At 36.7% G+C, this 24,881-nt stretch overlaps 3 protein-coding genes across 3 annotated transcripts; all 3 read right to left on the bottom strand.

Annotated features, from left to right (window-relative positions):
- Nucleotides 1-947: 947 nt before the first annotated feature.
- On the bottom strand, nt 948-3,948 carry LOC144567939 (cytochrome b561 and DOMON domain-containing protein At3g61750-like). The gene is made up of 4 exons (XM_078318136.1): nt 3,441-3,948; nt 2,822-3,218; nt 1,930-2,225; nt 948-1,272 (listed from the first exon to the last, which is right to left on the bottom strand). The coding sequence occupies exons 1-4, from the start codon at nt 3,612-3,614 to the stop codon at nt 1,012-1,014; spliced, it is 1,128 nt and encodes a 375-aa protein (XP_078174262.1). The 5' UTR covers nt 3,615-3,948; the 3' UTR covers nt 948-1,011.
- Nucleotides 3,949-5,203: 1,255 nt separating this feature from the next.
- LOC144568204 (uncharacterized) lies at nt 5,204-7,516 on the bottom strand. The gene is made up of 2 exons (XM_078318477.1): nt 7,310-7,516; nt 5,204-6,240 (listed from the first exon to the last, which is right to left on the bottom strand). Exons 1-2 carry the CDS (start codon nt 7,361-7,363, stop codon nt 5,545-5,547), a joined length of 750 nt encoding a protein of 249 aa, XP_078174603.1. The 5' UTR covers nt 7,364-7,516; the 3' UTR covers nt 5,204-5,544.
- A 2,345-nt stretch (nt 7,517-9,861) lies between these two features.
- LOC144568201 (Tetratricopeptide repeat (TPR)-like superfamily protein) lies at nt 9,862-22,956 on the bottom strand. Its single transcript, XM_078318473.1, has 25 exons — nt 22,744-22,956; nt 22,216-22,304; nt 22,022-22,083; nt 21,209-21,301; nt 20,641-20,713; nt 18,722-19,081; nt 18,230-18,297; nt 17,996-18,127; nt 17,813-17,854; nt 16,959-17,483; nt 16,639-16,796; nt 15,768-16,257; nt 15,205-15,267; nt 15,015-15,116; nt 14,594-14,911; nt 14,344-14,436; nt 14,164-14,265; nt 13,984-14,088; nt 13,768-13,901; nt 13,504-13,687; nt 13,158-13,402; nt 12,976-13,066; nt 10,642-12,870; nt 10,478-10,546; nt 9,862-10,100 (listed from the first exon to the last, which is right to left on the bottom strand). The coding sequence occupies exons 2-23, from the start codon at nt 22,274-22,276 to the stop codon at nt 10,759-10,761; spliced, it is 5,613 nt and encodes a 1,870-aa protein (XP_078174599.1). The 5' UTR covers nt 22,277-22,304; nt 22,744-22,956; the 3' UTR covers nt 9,862-10,100; nt 10,478-10,546; nt 10,642-10,758.
- Nucleotides 22,957-24,881: the final 1,925 nt, after the last annotated feature.

The raw sequence follows: 24,881 nt of genomic DNA, 5'->3' as shown, positions 1-24,881 counted from the left end.
ATTAAGAATAAGGTAAGCACATGTTATAATTAAGCCCCAAAATTGACCATCTATAACAATGTTTTGCTTGGACACAAACACACACACACACACACAGAAAGAAGGTATTAACCACATATAATCAAGGCTAAGCAAACATTAATTTATAGCCCCTATAAGCAATTGAGGAAAAGCAATGGATGGAAATCTGAAGCAGCCCATTGAGCCCATATGCTCTTTACTGGTGCCATTCTCAGTTTCTCACTACCAGTTCCATTTTTGTCTCATGTTTCAATAATTTTCCATTTGGCATTAATTGTTGATATGCATGAAGTACATGTGATACATGATGTGTTGCTGTTGATGCCCAAATCATCCTTTTCCTTGAGATTAATTATGAGATGATATCTAGGAACACTGGGACAGTGCCACTTTCTTGTGGTTATGTTTTTTTTTATATGTTTTATTTATAATTATATTTATGTGTACCAACCAGCATTTTGGTACCCACTTCCTTCGGTATCTTTTCTTGGTTTTATCATGCATTCAATTTTGTAATTTATTCGAGATGCTAGGATGCAAGAATCATTTATTTTTAAAGAAAATATTTTTTTTTTCTTTTAGTTACACAATTATTACCAAATTGCCAACGGCCGAAAAATGTGCAAAGAAGAAGGAAAAACGGGGTGGGGGGGGTGGGGGCAAGACTCCAAAGTTTAAAAGTAAAGGAAAAAAAAAATGAAAAATACAAGGTCAATATTTTTTGCCAACATACCAGTCTTTTCACTCCCTACCTCACTCAAAAAAAAAAAAAAAACAAAAAAGATTAGCAACTCTTTCTCATTAACTGAGTCTTTTTAACAATTTCCAGGGCAGATAAATAACCTGATAATTGGTGTATACCTAGACCCAAAAATAAAAGAAATAAAAAGGGATGGAAGGCCAACCCACAGCCCAAATTATAACCAAACTATTAAGTAACTAGCACTCAACAAATACTTTTTTACAACTATGAACTAACTGAACTAAGCTTTAAATAGTGGGAGGAGAAATGGTTTTCTTGGACCAATTGGTCCACAGTATAATTTCAAGAACCGAAAAGGTAATAAGGATTGCGGCAAGTATAATACCATAAACAAATTTCCATGAACTACTGGCACCTCCGATTTGGAAGCCGAGAGCAATGTTAATAGCCGCTAGGAAAAGAGCCAGCCTTCCAAGCCAGTGGTGGTACCAGTTCCAGTACTTGCGCAGCTTCGACTCCTTGTCAGGCCGTATGAAAAATGCAATCACCTTATAGAGAAAAAATAGTAAGCGGTGCCGTATGATTAACCCAAATAAGTATGAAGTGAAATGTATAACATTATTGATGTAATTTTGTTTTTGGCCCATGTAAGAATGTTATTTATGCAATATATTTCTTGGTAGCATCTACCAAGTTTCTCAAAAAGAAATGTATAACATTTTCTAATAACAAGTACCTGTACTACATCAAATGCTAAGATAGTAAGAGTGCTATTCTAAGTTCTTCAGCTTAAGGCCTAGCTAGGTTTGCAATATTGGCTGGTGTGTACTGATACCAACATTTGGCTACTGTTTCCATAATCAGTACCAAACCTATATGGTTATGATTTTCCAAAAATGTGAAATAAATGGGCCCCAATTAACCCTAAATTGTTAATTAATCCATTTTTTTTCTCAACTACGACCTTAAATTAACCAATTTGCCAAAAATGTGTTATGAGACAATTCTAAATCAACCTAAATTGTCCAATTATACTTGATTTTTCAGCTAATAATGAATTTGATACTCGATTTTCAATTATGCTTTAATGTTTTAATTTAACGAAATCTATATGACTTCCATTTGTAGTATTGTACGTGCAAGTTCTGGCCTATCTATGGGTTGAACTGGTAAAATCAGCCTGAATGCATGTAAAAACTACTCACCTGCAGAGATCCTAGAACAAGTACAGAAATTCCGAGGCCCTTGTGGCTTCTAAAATTGGAATGTGATTTGTTGTAAAGAGAAATTCCAGCCAAGACAGCAGCAAGCCCGACTAAATATCCCAAAAGCTGAATCACAGCATGAAGGTAGTACCAGAGTGGATCTTTGTGTCTGAAATATCGTGCGATTATCGCGCCTAAAGGTAGGAGAAATCCCCAGCTAAAAATGGCCAATACTCCATGTTTTTGTTTCAACTGGTACAAGTCCGATGAAGGAGAAGCAGCAGCAGTTGACGCACCTATTCACATTATAATTTGATATGCTGGTTATATTGAGAAAGCTGTAGAATTGGTATGAAGAAACTTCATCTTGGTCCTTATCTTTTTCATCCTTTCGGTTATGGTACTTCAATCAGGTTTTTCATAGTGAGTCGTACCAGTACTAACCGGCCGACAGGGCAGACCCAGTAAGAGTCAGGGGGCTGCCCCCTCTGGATTTTGAAATTTTATAAAGATCTATAGGGCCCAGGCCAACTTTTCCCCCCTGTCCTGTCGGAATTTACTTTGCCCTCTGGAATTCTAATTTGCAATTGAGGTTAAATTTTGGATTAAAATTAGGATAAATTTCTTAAATTCTGATTGGTAATTAGTATTGGAAGTTAGAGAATTGTAAATTAGACGTCAAAGCATTGAAAATTATAAGTTAGAGCATTGTTAATTATCTAGTATCCTATTAGCTAATGGGTTTGAACTTGATTAGCTATTTAAACCCGATTCGCTATTCTTTTGCCCAGCCTGCCGAAAATTCTGGATCCGCCGGCCCCTCCCAGCCGGTACCAAAACTTATCCATTTTAAGAGAAATACATGAATTATTTCACAAGGAAAAAACAAAACCTGATGAAAATTCAATAGAGATAGATATCTTGTCATCATGTTTCGTAAGCAGAAAATGATTCGGAGCTTCATTTGCATACGCGAAAAGGATTCCCTGGCTCTTGACCGGCTTCGAAAACCTCACTTGAAACATAAGATAGATATTTAACCCGTAGAGCACCACTTTAGGAGAAACGCTTGTCAGCTTCAATTTACCATCATTTACGACCACATCTGATGAAGACATGCCTCGCAAGTCGTACTGCTTGATGAAAGCTCTACCGGTGGTGTCGATCCAACCTACCATGGCATTTGAACCAACCATCATCCCATCAGGCGAGAACCCCATTGCAATCCAACCAGAGGTATAGATTGAAGATAGTACTATGCTGACAGTGTTGTGTTCGCTTTGGTAATACTGAAAAAGAATTAGACACGATATTTCATTTTTTTCAGGAAATAATTTAAACTAAAGAACCAGCTGTATTGCTTATTTGCTTGTTGTGACACAATATATCTCTTGATCTATTGTATCCTAGTTTCCTCATATAAGCATAACGTATTTTCTAAGAAGAAATTAATATATAAGTTAAAACAAAATAGATGTATAAATTGAATTAAAGATGAGAAAAATAAGTACTCTGAGGATAAAGGCCTTCCAAACAGGTTTACAAACAAGCCCTGAAGTGTTAAAAGGTGCCGGAAGGAAACTACTGAGATCAGCATCACAGCTATCCATCTGCGAACAAACAGCTGTGATCGAGGCCAAAACAAATAACAAGGAAGCAGAGAAGAAGATCAGAGGCGTTGCCATTGAGGAAATTTTTGCATGAGTATTATAGTAGTAATTGGTAAAAAAGGGAAGGAGACTTGTATATTTTCATGTTGTGCTAATTTTGCTATATACATGTTTCATTCAGTTCCAGTGATCAGGGACTGGGTCCCACTGGTAAAGGAAGAAGAAAAGAGAGTGAGCTGTTGCCTGGTGGGTGATAATGGCATGGTCACAGTGGAAGTCGCTTCGGACTGAAGTGATGGGAGCAGCAATAGATGTGCCAAGCTTCCGTACCGTTTCGGCTGATTCCGGACCGAACTAGTGGCATAGAATTTTATTCAATTCCGGATGAAATTTACCAGATATAGAAAAAGACAAAAGAACATAGACATTTGAAAAAGGTAAGGCAACCCTTCCGGACCATTCCGGAACTGGAAGCATGTACCATTGAATGGGTGATCTTATTGGAACGGTCATAATACCTACATTGGAGAGGATGTTGAGAAAATGAGTGTGGTAGAAGCTGAAGGCCATCATTTCATTTATGTAGCACAATTGGCTAGGAAAATGTCCTAAAATTGTTATATCCAAAGGTCGAGAGTTCGATTCCCCCTCACGAACCTTGGTAGCTACTACCAAGTTTTCAAAAAAAAAGAATGCTTGAGATTTTTTACAATTAAAAGTATATACAAATATACAACGAGGTGTACCAACGAGTGACGGTGTTATTTGGAAATTTTTTATCTGTAAAAATTAAGAAAAAAAAAAGGAAGAGAGAGAAACAGAAAGAGGACATCATATTTTTGATTGGTTTAAAAATTATTAGGATTATTATCGATTTTAAAAATTAACAAGTTTGGATCAGTAGGAATTCTACTGATTTAAACTTAATTTTTTTTAATCCGATGCATAGATAAAGGGAATTCTTATATTATATCTCTAGTAAATGTTAAAAAAAATTCAAGAAATAGATGAAATGTTTCTATTCTATATATATTTTAAGATACTCTATCTATTTTTATAAAAAAAATATTAGAAAAAATTTAAAGAAAACAAATACAAACTGGTTTAGATCGATAGACTACCGATTCAAACTTTTTTATTTTTAAGATCGGTAGAAATTCTATTAACTCTTCTACCAATTAAAATATAAAAATGTAATATACTATTTCTGTTCCTCTCTCTTTTTTTATTTTACATATAAAATTTTTTTGTGTTATTTCATCCAGTTGGCTGGGCTGAACAGTTGATGAGAACCGACCCAAAATAGAAATAGAGAAATTATTTGGGTCAGAGAAACATACGGCATATGTAATTAAATTATTCCCTGACCATGTTTTAGGTGTCGAGTTGTTGGTATGATTTTCATGTAATTTTATTTTTTTTATTTTGTTTCAACTCAATTTTATTATGCATTTTTGTAAATGTGTTGATGATATAGGTGTGTGTAACCAACAGATCTATCTTTTGTTTTGTTCATTAAAAAAAAAGAAAAAATGTATATCTTTTGTTATTGTTATTTTTTATTTTTTAACAAATGCACACTCCGGGGAACTTGTACATGCATACATACAATTACAATTACAATTACAATTACAAGAGAAATTGATGTGAAGAGGATTATTAAATAGAAGAAATTGAAAAGCATTACATTAAAATAATGAAATAAGTGTAAAGTTTCATAAGAGATGATATGTACACAGCGTTTGGTATACAGGGTGCTTCTAAATACAAACAAGATAGAGTAATTCCCCATCATATCCACATCACATAGCTTCCTTTCCTCTAATTTTTTATCCTTCTTTTTTTCAAGAAGGCTTATGCTAAGTTCATAATAATTTCCACAATCAAGCATCATATTTCCACTCTAATTAATCCCCCTTGCATCCTATTTACCCCCACCAGTAAAAAAGAGTGAAAAAGAAGCTTAAAAAACACCTGAATCAACAGAACATACACAATGAACATCTCAGATTGACTTGGCCAATCTATACAAATGCTCCTCACCACTTTGCTCGTCAATCTTCTTCACCCACCGGATCTTTCGCCTTGGCCGTCGCCTTTTCTCAGGCCCGACATTGTTCGGCCCGACAATGTTCCCTCCTTCCTTGCCTTTCTTCAACCAGCCCATGCCAGCATTCCTACCGATCATGGTCACCTCCATGCCATTCCCTATCATGTGCTTCTCGGACCGTACTGTGCCCTCCTTTGCACCCGGCACGTCCATGCTTAGCCCCTCTCTCCCCTCCTTGAGATTGTTCGCCACCACCACTGACTTCTTCAGGTTGATGTCGATCATCTTGAGCACATCCTCATATGACTCGTTGTTGCAATCGACCAAGGAAAAGTCAATGTTTTCATACTTTGGGAGGAGTTCGGTGGGGTCACCGACCTGGAACTCGACCATGTCGTCAAGACCAGATTCTTCAAGGACTTCTTTTGATGGGGCGAGGGACTCTTCTTGTGGGAGAATGCAGATTAAACGGCCGCCGGTTTGTCGGGCCGCGGCTGCCAGAGCGATTGTTGAGTGGGACGCCTCTGGGGAGACCTCAACGATGAGTTGCGCGCTTGTACCGGCAGCCAATGCTGAGATGAATTCGCTCTTCTCTGGTTGTACTGGGATTGTGCTAGGGTCGCTCTGTCTCCTCTCAAGCTCATTCTTGCACTAGATGGAGTAATGTGAAAGAAACAGTGAGTCAGTTGAATTACACTTCCAATGAGATGATTGATTATGTTTTGTAAAAGAATTAGAGCTTGTGTCCCCTGTGTGAAAATCTTGATTACTATTAAGTCTGGGTTATATAGTGAATCTTACGGAGGGTTTATGGGGGAAAAACGGCTTAATTGTTTCATTGTCAGTTAGTTTGTTGATTTATGGGCCTGAAACAGGTAAACCATTCTGTTTTTCTTTTTGTTCTAACAATTAGTCTTAAGAAATAACTAAACCATTCTGTTTTTTTTTTTGTTTCAACAATTAGGCTAAAGAAATAGGGAAACCATTCCCTTCAGAAAAGAAAGGTTATACTTTGTTAAAGACAGTAAAAAAACCTAACAACAGTATCCTTTTGTTGGTTTGTGCACCTGAAACAGGTAAACTATTCTGTTTTGTTTAGAACTTAGGCTTTTATGAATTAAAGGTACAAAATGGAGTGAAATTCTTAATGGAATTTTGTTTTTGCAAATGCCTTGAATTTTACATTTCTAATCATGAAATTAGATATAAAAAGAACCTAAAAAAACAATGGAAATGAACAATGCGATGGCATAAATCAATTAAATTGTTTTGTTTTCCCTAACAACATTAAAGGATATATGAACCAACCTAATCTAGATATAGGCAATTTACAAATTAAACATTTCAACCTCTTAACACTAAAGAACCTCTAATCAATCCACAAATTATACAATATAGTAAAATTATCTAGGAACATAAGGGGGTCCTAATGACATAATCAATATTTACAATAATTTAAAAATGATACCAAATTGATTGATATTATTTATTTGTTAAACCAAAACCTGATTACATAGCTTAATTTCATTTAGAATGTAGCTTCCTTACAAGTTATTTTCATGAAAATTCTGCTGATGAAGATTGGAATATAATCATTTTGCATTAAGCTCAATATAATCAGGAAGAAAGAACATTTTATATAAAAATTCAAGCAACGCTGATGCGCCAACAGAGAGAAAAAGCGAAAAACCAATTGAAGATTAAAATTCAAAACTCTTACAAGCTTGAGAGTATCGAGATAAGCATTCGCAGCCGATTGGGAGGACCACACCATCTTTTCTTCTCCGTTTTTTACCCCCAAAGAAAACCCCTCTTGAAAGAGAGAGAATTGCGGCGTCGTCCCTCTAAATAAATTAACCAACCACTCGCCTGAACAAAAAAAATTAAGGTAACAAATGGAGAGTAAAGAGAAAAGAGAGGAGAGAGAGAGAGACCTGAGGTGGCGCTCGCGGTTTGTGATGCATTTCTATTTTTAAAGCGGACAGGGGTAAAATGGTAATTTCATCAGGTAACCAATGGATGGCTCCGGTCGCACCGCGCTCCGAGTCAATTGGAGATATGTACGGATATACAAACGGAGATCTGAGCGCTTTCTTATCTGATATAAACCAACTTATTTTGACTGATATGATATGCCAGTTTTCCTCAAAAAAAAAATATGATATGCCAGTAAATCAATTTCTACTGTCCTATTTTTTATTTTATTTTTTTTTCTAATTTTGGTATAATTACAGTCAAATTTATTTAAGATATAGCTATTGAAGTGACGTGTATTTCTTCTTATTTTCATTAATTTTGGAATAATTTCAACTAATTAAATTAATTTATAGTTAAGTTTCTATGGAGGATCAAAATTATCAATTTATCAACAATTTAAAACTATAAAAACAAACCAAATGTAACACTCTAATAAAATTGTCCAAATTTTAGTTAACTATTTTATGTACATATATAACTCATATATGATCATACCCCTTAAATATATACAAATAATTGCTACTATCTACAATAGATCTTTAATCGAGTTTTGAACTTGCAACTTCTCACACAAAAAACATTATTTTTGCCACTAAACTACATTAAGACTGGTTCTCCAAATATTCATTGTTTTTGTAGCTAGTGCAACAATGCTATACTGATTTCACTATCACACTATCACCTCCTTTCGAACATGCAACCTATCACTCAAAGAGAATTGTCTTTTGTCACTAAATCAAATTAAGATTGGTTCATCAAATATCAATTGTTTTTGTAATGCAACAATGCCATATATACCGGTATGGTGTTTTTTTAGCTCAACAATGCGCATTTGCATCCATTGTTTTTAAAATAAGATGAGTAGATGCATTTCTTTTCCTTTGTGAAATGGAGGAAGAATGAAGGGAGATGGTAATTAAACATTGATATGTAAATATCTAATAGTTAAAAAGGGTATTCAACCGCAAATAGCATCGCCAATTTTTTTTTTTTTAGATGCCTGACTATCAGTAAGCATCGCCAGTTTCAGAAATGAAAATATATGTTATTTATGCGGATAGTCAAACTTGTTGCAAAATGTTCTTTAAGAATATGTTTGGATGTACTGAGAATAGCGAGAATAGTGAAAATAGCACTGTTCCGATCTATCCAAACATAGTTAATTGCTATTCGGAACAACGAGAATAGTGCTATTCCGCTATTCCTACAAAAAGTCGGAATAGCAATTGGTGCTCTCTCAAATGTTCAATCCAAACAACATTTTCGCTATTTCGAATAGCACCACATCAATACTATTCTCACACTCTTCCAAAAATCACTATTCTCATCTACTATTCTCAAATAATAGCTATTCTAGTTATTCAAACGTAGCCTAATATGACTGCCGTACTCGGTTCAATGGGCATACCTGGGCCCAAAACTGATCTTATTGTACTCAGTGAGGTTTTGTACTGTATCTGAATTTCTCCAGCACTCTCTTATGAGTTATGACCAATGCGTAACTGGCCCCACAAAACATCAGGCCCTCTGGGACCAATTGAGCAGAGGTCGCAGTGCGGCTGGCGCAGCACGGGATAGTTTGTACTTTGCAGGGTGGAAAGCATCTTTTCCTGTTACAGAGTAAAAAGAGTAAGGTTTTATCTGGTATAGTAATTCCTTTTTCACCTTCTTTTTGTCTTTTCTTAATGATTGCTCCAGTTTTTCCATTGGTCCAAAGCTTATTGATAGCATTCCTGTCGAACTTTTTTATTTTTATAAACACATTTAATAAAATATTGGGAAGGAGATAAATGGAAAAAAAAAAAAAAAAAGTTTCAAATGCACTAGATTAACCCGAATCATTGAGATATAGATTTGATTATATTAAGCATTTTTCTGATTCAGTTTCTCTAAGTATTCATGTAGGTGTCTAATTATCGCCACAGAAAATTTGAAAGGAATCGAAACATTAATTTAGTTTCTTAAGTATTTTTAAAAAACATCCATTGTAGATTTCATGTGAAGAGGATTGGACATTCATGTATACAGAAGCGTAAGTAATTGATTGGTTACTTTTAATGCATCCAAAAAAATTGCATCTACCTCCTCGATAATATGTTTAAAAATTGCATCCAAAAAAATTTGCTTGAACTTCTGATTGATCTTATGTGAGGACGAAAGAACAATATTAAATGATGATTTTATTAAGAATTTAAGATAGATTTAATTACTTTTCTGAATTCCATTTTTTAAATGCCCGTTTGAACCACATGTAATAATTTTAGAGACCAAAATAGTTCAGGGACAAAAAAAGAATATTAGAAAGGGCTACTAAGAAAGGTTAAAAAATCAATAACATAATCCACAGTACAGAGCCACCCAAAAAAAAAGAGCCACAAAATTAGAGGAAAATTGCTCCTCGTATAAGTCTATAAAGGAAAACAAAATTTCGTCAGTCCAGAATGAAAAATAAAAATTACTCAAAATCTAATCTCCTAGATCCATTTTCTCCCGGGGCTCTTCTTTGTCAGTATCACTATTTCCCAAATCTAAACCTGATAAAAAAGAAAGGGTGAATCAAAATTAGGTTAAACTAACATTACATTTGATGTTTCATGTTTGCACATTGGTTCTTGATCAACAACAGGATTGATTACATTGAATCAAACAAGGATTGGGAAGAAAAAAAATGGTTGTTAATTACCCAAAAAAACAAAAAAAGAAGTACACGAAAGATTGGCCAGACTACAACTGACCAAATAAAAAGGACAGTATAACTGGACATTGGGCATAATGCTAGCAGGCCATATACGGTACACTTGACTAATTAAAAGAGCTGCATTTATGGCAGTTCTTCCAAGGTTTTGTAGACTGAGAGTTATTATTATTATTATTATTATTATTTTAAAGAGAATTGGTGGAAGTGGCATACCTGATGAGAAGGGTAATGAACATTTTGTGCCTCAAGCTACATGTATAAAAACTACATCATAAAACTAGCCTGCATAAGTATTAAGAAAATACATTAGGACTGACTATATAAATATAATTGTTAATAATATGCATAATATTCTGAAGAAATATTAAATCAATTACCTGGGACACTGAATGAAATCCACCAGCACCGGAAGGGTGGAGAAATTATTTTCCAACTTATTGTGAAAAAAATAATCAATAGAGAGAACAAAACGTTGCACTTGAGTAGAAAATTTTCTATGCTTCAGCTAGGGTCACCTCACCCGGCCTTGAGATATCATTATCTCTGACAACTCTGTTGTAAACTACCTTAAAAGAGCGGGACCCATATGGCCGGTTCAACAAGCTTATAGGGATTCTCAGAGTCTGCTTCCGGCGACTCCTTCCCTTCAAGTAAACCCTAACACTCCCTTCTCTGACAGGCATGTCAGGGTTCAAGTCAACTTTGATCGTGTTGCCTACTTGGCTCTCTAACTCATTTGATGTGTGACTTTCCGCAGCTGCAGTTGCAGTTTGCATGACTTCATGCAAGTTGAGTTGCTCATCCTTTTTCAATGCTTCCGGGATCAGCCCACTGTCTTCAAGGGAAGAAACCAGGGTGACAACAGCAGGATCAGACTGCACGTGTGCGTGTGCATCTAACATTGATACAGGATTAGTGGCTGGTGGAGGGATAGGGAAGTCAAGGGGATGACAAGCAGGCCAGACTGACCCAGACATGAATTCTGAGGCATTCGGATTCATGTAGGGTTGCCATGTGTAGTGACCCGGCGGCCTGTACATCCCAGCTGTGCCCATTGCAAAAGAGGTCGGTACAATACCCTGCGGCTGGGTGTACAGGAATGGCATTGGGCGTAACATGTTGGGTGCGCGTTGTGCAGTTGCATATTGGTGAAGTGGTGAGGTGCACATCGGTGGAGGTGTAGGAATTAAAGCTGGAGGTCCAGGATGCATTGCCATGTTCAGTGGCCACGGTGTGGCAACTGCCGGTATGGCCCCTGGTGGTGCTACTGGACTCAGCACAGCCGGGGGAGAAGAAGGGTTGAAAGGTGGTGCTGAAGCTGATAATAGCTTTTTATTAGGCATTTCCCCTCTAGCAACATCATCTGTGTTCAGAAATAGTTTAGGCTTCAAATCAGTGTTTTCAGGATTTTCAAGGTTTTCTTGGCTGGTTGTGAAGCTCGGACCTGACATGGGCTCAATTGAGCTTGGCAATGATTCGTGTAGCATATCAGGTTGGGATCCTTCGGTTGAACTGTCTGTTTCAACAACTGGTTCTGATGATTCAACAGTATCAATGGGGTTATTATCCCCAGGTGTTGGCTCGATGGGCCCACCATGATTTGTCTGTTCTCCTTCCTCAGATGAAACTACTTCAATATCCATTGCCGGCAACTCTAACAAACTGCTTTCTTCGGCAGCTTTCTTGGTTTCTACTCCAGTCTTTCTGTTATTGATTTCTTTGTTCTGACTCTGAATCATTTCTTTGTCCATACAACTATCACCTTGCTTCAGATCTTCTACAGCTTCTATCAGTGTAGACCTCTGTGTGGTCTCCTTAGCATCCTTTGTTTCTTTCTCCACCTTTTGAGTTGAGTCGTCTTTTGGTTTTTGGATCTGGACTTTAGCGATCGTACCTGGTGGGGCCACAGCCACATCCTTGTACGACATCCCACTTCCTGGGCTGACAAGACTGCCGCCATGTGCCAGCTCATCATCCCTTTGATCTTGCAAGTATCCCGGGTTAGACTCAAGCCGGGTTGGATCTGTTGTTGCGTCCGTAACTGGTGTGGTAGTCTTTATTCGGTACGTAACCGCCCGGTATATCTTACGGCCAAAACGGGCCCCGGTTGACTGGACCTTAACGTGCTGATTCTCTGTGTATCCGGTCGGTACCATTGTTCGTTTCTTCACCAAATAGTACCGGCTATTTGAATAAGAGTACCTCGCCTTGTATTGAGCAGTATCAGCCGTGGCTTCTCCTGTTGTCTGGTGGCTGTTTGGCCGGTGATGCTTAACACGCTTTCCGGGCCCCGCTGCTGACCTGGGTCTCTGTACCGGTTGCCACCCCTCCTCAGGCTCTGTGTTCACTTCTTTCATTAGCTCATTTGTAGGTTTAGGTTTTCTTTCAGCTTGCTCGACTTGCGGTTTGCTATCTGATAAATGCTGCTGCTCTGTTGTACTTTCTGGTTTAGGCTCGATTGGAGCGGCAACCGGTTTACTCTCCTCTTTTGCATGTAGGTCAAGTTCCTCAGTTGTGCTTTCTTCAGTAAAACCTGCTGTGGTGTGTTCTTTTGGAGATGGCTCAGGGCTTGTTGTAGTTGAGCTTACTTCAGACTGCTCAATTGCCTATATGTGTGTAAAAATAAAAAAAAAGGATATGAAAATTCACACCATGACAGGCCACTTGACGTTCTGTATAATTATTTTGAAAGAAAAGCCCTCGCTAATTACCTTGATGCCTAAGTTTCTCCTCTTAGCTGCCTCTGCATCTCTGCCTCTGCTATCTTGGTTTGGACTAATGAAATCCAGAAGATCAGAGACACTGCAAAAGAATATCGTTCATGTCATATTTTTACACACTTAAAATCTACATATTAGTTAATTAGTTAAAAAACTTTTATTTGAATTAGTACCTTAAATGCCCCTTGCTAGCAATGGAAGCATCCGGCTTTTTTCCGCCATTTCTTGCAGCCTCTTGCTGCTCGATAACCTTCGATTCAAAGTACTCAAGCCAAGCAGCTGCATCCTGGGTTCTCAAATCGTCTGGCCCAAGCTTTGCTCGAAGAATTTGAAGCGTAGTTTGCTCATGTTGAACACTCAGCGAATATGCTTCCATTAGTGAGAGTGCAATAGCAATGGCATGGTAACTTGCAGCAGTCTGGGAAAGGCAAAAAAAAAAAAAAAAGGGAAAACAAGCATTTACCACAGTACAATTGAGGAAATTTCCAGAATATTTAAATGTAGGACACTGAAGAATACCTGAATATGGTCAGGGCCGAGCAGTCGCTGGTTGCACTTCAAGGCCTTGTGCAGATATCTCAATGCGACATGTACATTCCCCAGACCTTCCTCCATCATGGCCACATTGATATATGTTGCAGCTGTGTTAGGATGAGAGGGTCCACATGTCAGGTGGAGGAGATACAATGCTCGCTTCACATACCTGATTAAACAAACAGTTAGCCACTTTTTTTGGAAGATTTATCAATATTTATAAAAGCGATACACACAAAGTGAACTTACTTAAGAGCTAGCTCAGTGTGCTGAAGTCGGTAATAGAATACGGCTAAATCACCATAGCTCTTCATTGTATCGGGGTGATCAAGTCCAAGTTCCCTTTCATTTATGTCAAGTGCTTTTTGTTGATATATGGTGGCCTATAAAATTTGTCAACAGTTAGCAAGCACAAAAATGTAGATTAAGGAAACAATGAGATCATGGCAGATTGAGATGAATTACTTGATTAAAATCCCCAGTATGGTACAAAACAACAGCTAAAAGGCTATAGGCTCCAGCTGTCATGCGATGGTATGGCCCACAAACTGCTATAAGCTTAGCAAGAGCCTGCATTATGAAATTATTAGCTTATTATGCAGCTATGTGAAATGTTCAACTTATATTGTTTTTTCAGTATATTACCTTTGTCCCGTAATTGACAGCATCTTCAAGCTTGCCTTTGTCAAGGGCTGTTTTTGATGATTCCAAGAGCTGACGACCATCAGCTGAAGAGCATGCAACTTGCTGAAATTTGTTGCCACGTGTCAATAGCTATGCTTCAAAAAATTGCCCAAAAGAAATATAGAAACATGCCATTCTTACCTTGTGCACAGGTACTAGGCTAATGATATCTTGTTTCTCAAATGGGAACGCCGAATCCATGTCAAAGTCTCTAGGTGCCAACTCTATACCAACCTACAAGGAAAGTATTTTTAATGATTCAAAATCAGACAAACCAAAATATACAGTATTTGTAACCCATCCATAACAACCCCAAATTTATAGAGAGATGAACAATCAAATAGCTTGTTGCTTAACTACACAAGAGTACAAGACATGGAAATTTTATTACCTTGTGACAGAGTCCTCTAAGAATGGCATACTTCCTTATGTCAGAGTAATTTAAAAAGGTGAGGTCCCACTCAAACCGCTTTTTTAAGAATGCCACGAGCCACTTCCATGCAAGTGGGTGCATCTTTGGGGCATTTTCGGAAATGCCCGACTCAGGCACACCGAGGAGCAAGTTCATGGCTGCAGCTACTGTCACAGCCATTAGTTTGGTGTCAGAAACCGCGGCAATCACCGACCTGACAATATGCTTGAATGCACGTACTATCATCTCGTGTATACATAGGGATTGCACATGTGAAAGCTTCTCTGACAGCTTAACCTACAAACAAGAAGGTTTAAATTATCATAGTGATTTACCAATATGTCCAACAATAACATACGATAAAACAACATAGTTGTCGTATTAATTGTTTAGCACTTACAACTCGTCCAAGTGAGCGCATACGCAGACCCCTCGTGTGCATGAAGTCAGTCAGTGTGCGGCCATCAACCGGTGAAAGTTCTAGTGAACCAAAATCAGCCACCTGGATGCAAAACTTGTTCAATACTATTTAAGGGAAAAATATTAATTAATGAAAAAAATAAAAATAAACTTATTGTGTTGACTCCTACCAGCTTTGGGAGCGCGACATCATCATAATACTTTTGTGCCATCTCAGTTAATTCCTGTGGAGACTGGAATATAGCAACACATTAGTCCCTTTCCAATGAATACAAAAAGGCTCGAACCCAATCATATAGAAACAGATTACTTGTTTTTTCCCAATGAACAGAAAAGCCACCCACATAAGTGGTGCATTCACCTCTTCAGAATATTCTTAAATCTCAAGGACTCCCCAAACATTGTTGATAATGATAAGGTGGTCATGTATCGACTTTTTCTTGATATTTCCCCTAATACTGGTAAGTAAATCTCTATCAACAATAAAGAAAGGAGATGATTACAAATAGACGCAGTACAGGCTCTTAATCATAATGTGCACAAGTGAACAGAGAAACAGCCATAATCATTTGAAAGATTGGGACGAAGCCCCTTTCCTTCAAACTTCTTATATAATGAGACTGGAGTAATTTCAAGCTATAAAATATGTACTACTAAACATTAATGCCATGGAAAGAGTTGAGGTGCCTTAGTGTCACAACTACAGACGCAGAAGAGGATATGTGTATATTACCTTCATATGAAGTCCTGTCTCCGACTCTTTCAACCTAGTAAAAGCAGGTTCATTCAATAAACTCTTGAGCAACTCATTCTCTCTCTCATCGTTCCCTTTCAAACTGTCTCCCTCTTTTGAACCCTTCTCACTTGCCTCAGGAGCCACATGCTTTGAGTTCTTGAGAGCCTTAAGAGGCTTCCCAAGCCCCTCAACCTTGGTCTCCTTGAGAACTTTTTCAGAGGCACTTTTCTTTTTCTCCTTTTCGGTGCCACCATTTTTCTTCTCCTTTTCAGTGTTGTTTTGGTCTTGTAAATGCTGGATCCAGCAAGCACCAAGCTCCCACCTGGTAAAGGAGTTCAGGTCGGTTTCCTCTGACTCAAGCCGTTTAAGGCTTTCCCTTAATAGATCTTCAACGAAAGTTTGAGCAGTAGTTAACTCATCATGCTTCGGGATTTGTGTTTGATTTGGTGATCGCTTTTCTCCATTTTTGTGTAGGAGCATCCTCAAACTGAAGCAAACAAAATAGAGAAAATCCTTATTGCTTCGATCGTAATCTAAAGCCTATTGTGCAGCTGAACACCTAAAAAACCCTCAACAAACACACGAGGCTCGCAGCACAGCACACAAATGGAAACCATCAAAAGTGATTTCCCTCAAAAAATTGTACTGAAAACCCTGCATGAAGATATTAACATACTAGCTTGTATGGATACATATGAGTAGCAGACCTAACTTGTTTAAACCAAATTCTTGTCATTTTGGACAAATGGATATTGAGCCTTAATTAATTAAACGACATAAAAAAGCCAACAAATAATGGAAATCCAACCAAAGCAAAGAAACTAAATAAAATGAGGTTCGCAATTTTTATTTGATAGAAGACAATGACCTGTTGATATTCAAAGCATTAGCTCCTCCCTCAGGTTGGTCCTTAATATCAGTTGGTTGCAATGGGTGGTCAACTTTGCTTCTGTCCAGGTGGTTAACTTTAGCAACAGCAATATAGCCACAATATCTCACACTAACTACTCCCAATGTATCAATATCCTGCACAAAATATAACAACAGTTCAACCACTTCTCTGAAATTTATGTATTTATTTCTTCTTAATTGTATGGGTGATAAGAGATTCGTCAACGCTCTAAAAATAAAGCTATTAAGAAGAAATGTCCAATGTAATTCCAATAGTGGTAAAGAATATCATTTTACATGAGCAGCAGTATTTTCATCTGCAGTAATTCCCTTCAGAAGATTCTTCTCAGCGAGCTGTTTGACCTCCAATCCAGCTGTGCGTGTCCCATCAATCTTTGTATCAATCTTGCAACTTGCATCTGACGTATCCCTCATGACCTCAACAACAAAATCCCCTACTGTTTCACTGTACAATACCTCATTGACATCATGAGCTTTGACGACATCTTCTCTCTCCATAACCTTCTTAATTGTCCCAATTGCACGAAATATTGCCACGTCAACGAATAGGCTGTGGAGGAGGAAAGCCCGGCGGTCCCTTGCCTGGCGCTCCTCTGGGTTCTTACAAGGCATAGTGGTTAGGTAGAGGAATTCTGTTGCCCAAGGAGCTGAGTCGCTACTCCCATTGCGTCCCCAGCCGCCACCATTCCCACCCCATGTGTCATCCTCGGCTGGGAGTGGCGGGAAAGTCGATGCGGATTGGGAGGCCACTGGTGGGACCAGCCATGTGTTAGCACGGAATCCATATGGTAGGTTTCCAAACTGCATAAAAACATTGCCCAGAACTGTTAGGTACTTCAACCTATATCTTTTATAAAGAAATCATTTTGACTGCAAAAATAATACACCCCACGCATCACTAAGACATTAACTGCTCCAATGAACCCACGCTTTTTGTTCTAATATAACCTTTGTGGATTCAATATACTGTATGAATTTTTTTTAATGCTCAAGCAGACATATTTAAGCAAGAACAGGTTAGAGAGTAACAACTTTGGATGACAAATGTTTTTGGTTGGTACCAGCAATTCTTTTAAAATAACTTTTATATCAATAATATACAAGATCGGGATATAGATTTAAGAATATACCTTGTTGCGCTCTGTAAAAGCCTTCATTAAGTCTTCATATGCCTGAAGCAACCAGGAATATAATTAGTAATAACTTGTTAGTGTGAATAAAACATCACTTTCTGTTTCTACCAATTACTACAACAAGACTTAAAAATGCTCTTTTCTTCCAAAATTTAGGAAAAATTGAAAGTTCAAACTTACATTGTCAAATGCTCTAGTCAAGTGTCTCAAAAGATCAACGAGATTGTGGCACAAAACACGCTGCTTTCCCAAGCTGTAAAACCCTCTTTTACGGGCCTCTACAATGACAAACTTACCACTGCAAAGCTTCGCCTGCAAATTCCCAAATATGTGTTATAGTAAAATGTAACACAACTTTAGAAAATATGGTAGCTTAAATTACATCTAAAAAGGGGTAAAAAAGATTGAGTTTACTTCAAAAAAGAAGAGATGGTCAGGTGATGGTCGTTCATCTTGCCGCGGCTGTGACACTCTTCTTATATCTTAAAAACAAACAAAAAATCAAATTTAATAATTTAAATGAACAGAGGAGAAAGTACTGTTCTCATTTTAGCCAACTAAGTTAAATTCCTAGAGCTGGTCTTATTTAAATCTTCTTGGTTGTTGACTTGTTGTACATACAAATGCAGCATTTCGAGTTTGTTGCAGACCAGGTGCTTGTAAAAAGGTCAAATTTACTGTTTCTTTATAAATCCGACCTAACACAGACACATGAGGCCTCTACTCGATAGTATAACTTTCAAGTTTCTCACTTGTAGTACAAATCCTGTAAAACAATTAATACATGGAATCTAGAGAAAATGTATTTTCTTATATTGCACCGGCATTGCTATTTACAAAAGGTACAGTGACCAGAGAACATTTTCTAAGAAGACAGACTTGAGAATTGAGAATAAAAAAACTTACAGTGCAATGGCGGAGTGAGATTTGCGAGAGAGAAGAATTCATAAAAAGCTCCCAGTCGAGGGCAAGCGCCGCTCATCTCAGCCTCTAAATCCGTCATCACCTCCTTTTCCTTCGATTCCTTCTGAGCCGGAGGTGGAGAGGACTTGCGGGACCCACCGCCACCGTTGGATCCGGCGGTGCTCTTCTTCGACTCCTTGGCGCCACTTCCGGTGGCGGTGGGAGAGGTGGCGGAGGGGACATCGGCAACAGTCAAGGTGGAGGTAGAGTCTTTGGGCGGAGCAGGGCCGAAGCTGAAGGTGCACGCGACAATGTCGAGGAGGCGGCGCACGTGCGAGACGGCGCGCTCTTCGTCGTAATCCTCTGTAGAGAGAGAGAGAGATTTAATAAGTGATTGGTTGAGTGGGAACCGTTAATTTCTAATTGATAATTCGGTGGGTTCTTTTGTCCAAAATGTACTGGACAAAGTTATATCCAAGGTCGGGTCTCAAACGCCCGATCGGTGTCACAGTTTGAACGGACGGTTTAGATTTACGGGATTATCTAAATTTTATTAAGGTCTCATCATCCGCACAAATAATGCAGATCGGACGGTTGGAACTCGATTTGGATAAAATTCGTCCAGTGCCCATTGAACAAAACCCAATTCCTTGAGAATTAATCTCAGCGCTGATAACTCCCCGTCAATTTTGAATTCGTATCCTCTGAGATATCTCAAACTTTGCGTCACTTTATGGAAAATCCCAACCGTTTAAATACGTTCTGCACGAATCCCAAAACACACATAATACTGACCCCTACATCACCCCCGAATAGGCACCGGACACGTCGGTCACGGAAAAGTTGAGATATCTCAGAGGATATGCACTCGTCAATTTTACCCTTTGGCTACTCAGGTGCATTTTTAAGTGTATTTTTCTACACCAAATTTTAGATGACCAATCACCAGAATTTCAAAATAAATCGTCCACACTAATTTTAAAGCAAATTTATTTTCATGTCTCTTATTTTTTTTTCTTAATAGTTATTATATAATGCCGAGCAGCTCTCAAGCTAGCATTATTTTAAATTATAAATGTTTTTAGAGGATACACAGTTTTAAACTTTTAATAAAATGCACTCTCTCTCCATAACATTTATCAATAAATGTTTTGAGTTGCGGATTTGATACCTACGACTGTAAGGGTATCTGCCAGGCCTTCTGAAAAAATGTGCACTTTTTTAAAAGTACTGCATGCTTAAAAATATAATTTATACAAGTGCAGTAAAAATATGCTATTTATTTTAACTAAAATGCATATTTTCTTGAACTGAAATATACAATAGTGCAAAAGGTTGAGCAAGTCTATGGTATTATGCATAGCACGATTTGGTCCGTAATACGGATTATTATTATTTTTTTCAATATTCTAATGGTCGATCCGAACCATTCAACATGATTTTCATATACATATATACTTGTAGACCGAATTTTATATTTTTTAAATTTTTTTTTACTATTTTTAAAGATAGGTAGAAAATCACTGTTTTTAAATGATCCATAATTTTTCAGATCAAGTGATTTTCTACCTATCTTAAAATATAGTAAAAAATTTCTAAAAAATATAAAATTCGATCTGCAAGTATATATTCATACGCGGATCATGTTGAACGGTTCGGATCAACCATTAGAACTTTAAAAATGAAAATATTAATCCGTATTACGGACCAACCTATAATATGCATAGTATACCATAGACTGACTCCAAAAGGTTTCTATAGATGCTTTGTCATGTAATTTGTATAGTCCAGTTATTAAATTTTCAAACCGCATCTTATAGTTTAAATATAATAAGATCATTAATTTTTCATCGACGATTTTGTACTTTTTTTATTATAATTTACTTAATACATTTTTTATTTAAACAACAACCAAAATTTACCTTCGACGAGAGTGAGTATACATGGTTTGAGAGCAGCAACATCGACAGAATCTTTCAGTTGTGTTCCTCTCACCTGAAGAATAAAAAAATATATATCCAGTGATGTTACACCATTGCCATTAAAAAAATATTTTTAAGGATAAAAGGTCAAAAAATAAAAAATCAAGAATTTCTTCAATGATAGATTTTTAACTTTTTATTTATCTTGTTAAATGGAGAAGCTGAAAAGTGACAAGTGTTTTATTCATGGATTACTAATGCGCTACATCATGGTACCAGTAAAGCAACCCAGTCTCAGTCTATATGTCAAAGAAAAAGAAAAGAAAGAAAGCAAAATAACCCAAATCCCCACATTTTTCTTCCCTGGAGGTGTCCATTTTCACTTGAAGAGCTTCAAATTTAGCAATGGACATCTCCATTCTCGTTATAAAAAGAGGGCATTATCTCCCATCCTCCCAAAGTACACGCTGTGTTATACTAACTATACACGCTGTGTTATACTAATACTTCAGAAATAAAAAATAATTCAATAAATATCTAATTAATCAAACAATAAATAAAGTCATACCTCATGTGATAAAGAGTAGTTTGTGATAGCACATGTAATGGTGTTCACACAAAGAAGCCTCCGTATATCTATGATCCTGTCCGTTGAAATTCCCTGAAAAAAATACATACAGATGCATTTTAACGGCCATGATCATTTTGACCTTTTTTCAGAATATCTATAGTACCTAGTACTTGGTGGTTATTTCCTTTTCAAGCTAAGACAAACGCTGTGGGACCTTTTAAATTCAATTATTATATAAAGCATGCATGAACAGTGTATATGTACTAGTAGGAGATGCATGCATGTATATATCTTAATAATTCCTTAATTATTACTCGTATAAAATATAAATAAAACCTTGGATTATTTTAAAAAAAATAATTTCCCTTGAAACCTGAATATTTTCTGTGGTGCATCTCTGTAACTAATAATCCCATACCATGAGCTTTACATGTTAACGTGACCATTCATGCAATGAATTGCTTCATATATTAAGTTTTATATATGCAACAATGCTGAAAATAGGAATTCATAACTTTGGCGCTTAGTCTATAAAGATGCATACATTCATATTATATATTCAAAGATTCATGCATATTCTATTTTTGCAGAGAATAAGGACTACCATTTTAAATGAATATTTTTTTGGCCATTCTACAAATAAAAATTAATTAAGCTCTGGACATGACATGACTTTATATAATATTAATTTCTATTGAAAAGAAATAGAAATTTCTGTTACATCAGCTAATTATTTAACTAATACTGAAATTAATATCTAATTACCCATAATGCAACAACATCAATTGCTAAGAGAGAGGGAAAGGGTACCTTTAAAATGACATGGGACCCATCCGGCAGGTTTACAGTAATGTCCAAAGCCACAGGGAGAACTAAATTCCAAGAAGAAACAAATGATAATAATTATTAGCTAAAATAATTAAAATGACATAACAATTTTATTTACACAATAAACAAACTAACCAACAAAATAAAATTTTATAATTAAGCAATTAATTAATTACCTTTCTCATCCTTCTTCTTCTTCTCTCCCTTTGCTTTCCCTCGACCACTTTTCGGAGCCATTTCAAGTGCACTAATTAATTATTACTTACTAAAATAAGAAAAACCAACAAATATTGGATTAGAATTTATTAATGAGAGCCATAGTTCACAAAATAAAATTTTCAAAATTGTCTGAGAGAATTCATGCTTGTCATGCCAAGAGGATAAGGTGCATATCACACGAACCAATACCAACCAACCATTTTGCAGATAGCTTTCTTTGTGGATAACAAAACCGTTTCATGGTCTCTTATGTCTTAGCTTAACAAGTAAAAAAAGAAAATTATATGCATCCCAAAAAGATTCAATTTTGAGTTGAGAGCTGCTTAGATGAAGCTCTCCAACACATGCACCAATTGGCCATCTTACACCAGAGGTTTGTACAAGAGAAAATAAAATAAAACAAAACATGGCTCTCATATATCAAATTACAGAAAAACTTTATCCAAAGAGCCTCAATTTTCATATCTTAATTAGCAGCAAACAACCTTGGTAAAAATCTCTTTCCTAGCTGAGAGAAGTACCTCCAGATAGCTACCTAGAGCTATAATAGAAACCAAAGAAACTATCTTTGGAGAGAAGCTCTTAGTGCAAGGATAAAGGAGAGAAAATGGGATAAGAAATGGCCATGAAAGGAGAAGGAGAGGATAGAGGAAGAAGGTAGCGAGGGAGAAAGAGAGAATAGGTTGAGAGGGGAGAAGAGAGAACTGAAGAGAGGGATTGATAAGGGAGGAAGGGTTGAGATTTAACGGTCAGATAGGATATTGGCAGTTTGTGACTGCGTCTCTCTCTGCTCTGCGTGTGACACTGTATGAGTGCTAGCTCTATTTTTTCTAAATTAATTACTCTTGTAATTTTCATTTTTTTCAGATTTGGGTCTATTTTGCTAATGTAACCGTGTACTTTAGTTTATTTATAACTGACAGTATTACAGGCCTAGTAGTGCCTAGTTGTTCAGTACTCTCAAGTGAGGATGCTTTTTGTCTTTTTTTTCGGCCCTTTATTAGATTTTGTTTGATTATTTATATTTTTTTCGGATATTTTAGTTGATGGAATGAATTCCTGAAATATTATTAGGGACAATACTTTGAAAATCATAAATGACATTCTAAAGCATAATTTGGTATGTATATGCGAGTTCTTTTTTATTAGAATGTAAAATGACAAGATGATTTATTAGAGGTCAAAATTTAACATTAATTTTTTTATCGAGAAAATGATAAACAAATATAATTATTCTAAGACATCTAGGAAATCACACGTTTAGTTGATAGTACAATTATATCATAAAAAAATATACTTCATTCTCTTATATAATTTTTATTTCGTGACAAAAAGACACTAAACCATTTAATATTAAGAGTTTGTTCTGGATGTCTGCTACAATTTGACTTTTTGAAAAATGCAGGCAACTTTTAAATTGATTTTTTTTAACAATATTATAAATAAAAAATTCAGCGCGAATTGCTAATTATAAAAGATAAAATTTTCACTTTAACATAAAATAAATTCCAAGAGGTCCGTTCGGCAATAGTGGAATAGAGGAATAGAGTGGAAAAGATGTTCTATTCCCACCGAACAAGAGAAGAAGTGAGTGGAATTGGAGAATTAAGAATAGCGAAATTGGGTTTCAACTTTTGCAGTCAAACTCCTGTTTTTTGCATTTTGGTCTCTCCTCTATTCCTCTATGAGCCAATTTTCTATTCTATGGAAATGATGGAATAGAGGAATTAGTTTTTCTCAAGAGATAGATTTAGCTCGTTTACCAATGTTCTTCCAATCTTCCACTATTTCACTCTTCTACCATTAACCGAACACGATCAAAATAGTGAAAAATTAAAGCCTGTTCTAAATTCCACTTTCCTCACTATTCATTTATTCCAATAGTTTGCTGAACGGACCCAAGGATTACAATTGCAATAAGAATTATATTGGACATATAAACAAGATTCCAATACTAATATTTCTAGTAACAAATACGTGTAGGTTTGTACCTACATACCAAACAAGGTCAGAGAATGGAAAACATTTTGTGGCTATTGGTGCACTGGGGACCGGAGACGTGGCCACATCCATCACGTTTCTTCCTGGATAGGGAGGTTAATCACAGCCGTTCAATTAACCTCCTTAGGTGATGGGCTAGATGTGGGACAGTTAATGGGTATTCCACGTTAGCGGGTACGGATCCAATAAGCAATCGACATGTCAGAAAGTTAACTAGGGTTAGCACTTGGTACCACCTAGGAGAAAGCAAATCTGCTCCTTTTCTTGAGAAAAGGAGGACCCTCCTATTCTTCAATCCGAACCGTTCAAAATAGATCGAACGGCTTCAATTATCTTTTTTTTATATCAATATAATAAATCAGATGTAATTGAATCTGTTGGATTGATTTTGAATGGTTCAGATTAGAGAATAGGACAGTCATCCTTTTCAGCAGATTTCATTCCCCACCTAGGATTGAATTTGAAGGTACTTTGGAATTTGCATTCTGTACCTCGCTCTATTAGTCTTTCTTTCTCTTATCAGGCACGGATCCAATTAGAGAATGACATGTGTTTTTGATATTCGGACGACGCAAAAAAAAAATTAATGAAAAAGTGTACTTTTGAGTTTTGATAGTGTATT

This window comes from Carex rostrata, chromosome 17, assembly GCF_964058835.1.
Source record: "Carex rostrata chromosome 17, lpCarRost1.2, whole genome shotgun sequence".
In the NCBI taxonomy this organism is placed as follows: Eukaryota; Viridiplantae; Streptophyta; class Magnoliopsida; order Poales; family Cyperaceae; genus Carex; species Carex rostrata.
This window is presented reverse-complemented; position numbering and strand designations above follow the sequence as displayed.

Bases quoted from the DNA above. Each gene is read 5' to 3' on its own strand.
- LOC144567939 (XM_078318136.1), bottom strand. From the start codon at position 3,614: ATGGCAACGCCTCTGATCTTCTTCTCTGCTTCCTTGTTATTTGTTTTG. The intron at 3,219-3,440 runs GTACTTATTTTT...ATTCTTTTTCAG, and splicing joins GGAAGGCCTTTATCCTCAGA to TATTACCAAAGCGAACACAA. The intron at 2,226-2,821 runs GTTTTGTTTTTT...TAATGTGAATAG, and splicing joins CTCTATTGAATTTTCATCAG to GTGCGTCAACTGCTGCTGCT.
- LOC144568204 (XM_078318477.1), bottom strand. From the start codon at position 7,363: ATGGTGTGGTCCTCCCAATCGGCTGCGAATGCTTATCTCGATACTCTC. The intron at 6,241-7,309 runs GTAAGAGTTTTG...TACTCCATCTAG, and splicing joins ATCTCGATACTCTCAAGCTT to TGCAAGAATGAGCTTGAGAG.
- LOC144568201 (XM_078318473.1), bottom strand. From the start codon at position 22,276: ATGGCTCCGAAAAGTGGTCGAGGGAAAGCAAAGGGAGAGAAGAAGAAG. The intron at 21,302-22,021 runs GTACCCTTTCCC...TATTTTTTTCAG, and splicing joins GGTCCCATGTCATTTTAAAG to GGAATTTCAACGGACAGGAT. The intron at 20,714-21,208 runs GTATGACTTTAT...TTTATTCTTCAG, and splicing joins ACTACTCTTTATCACATGAG to GTGAGAGGAACACAACTGAA.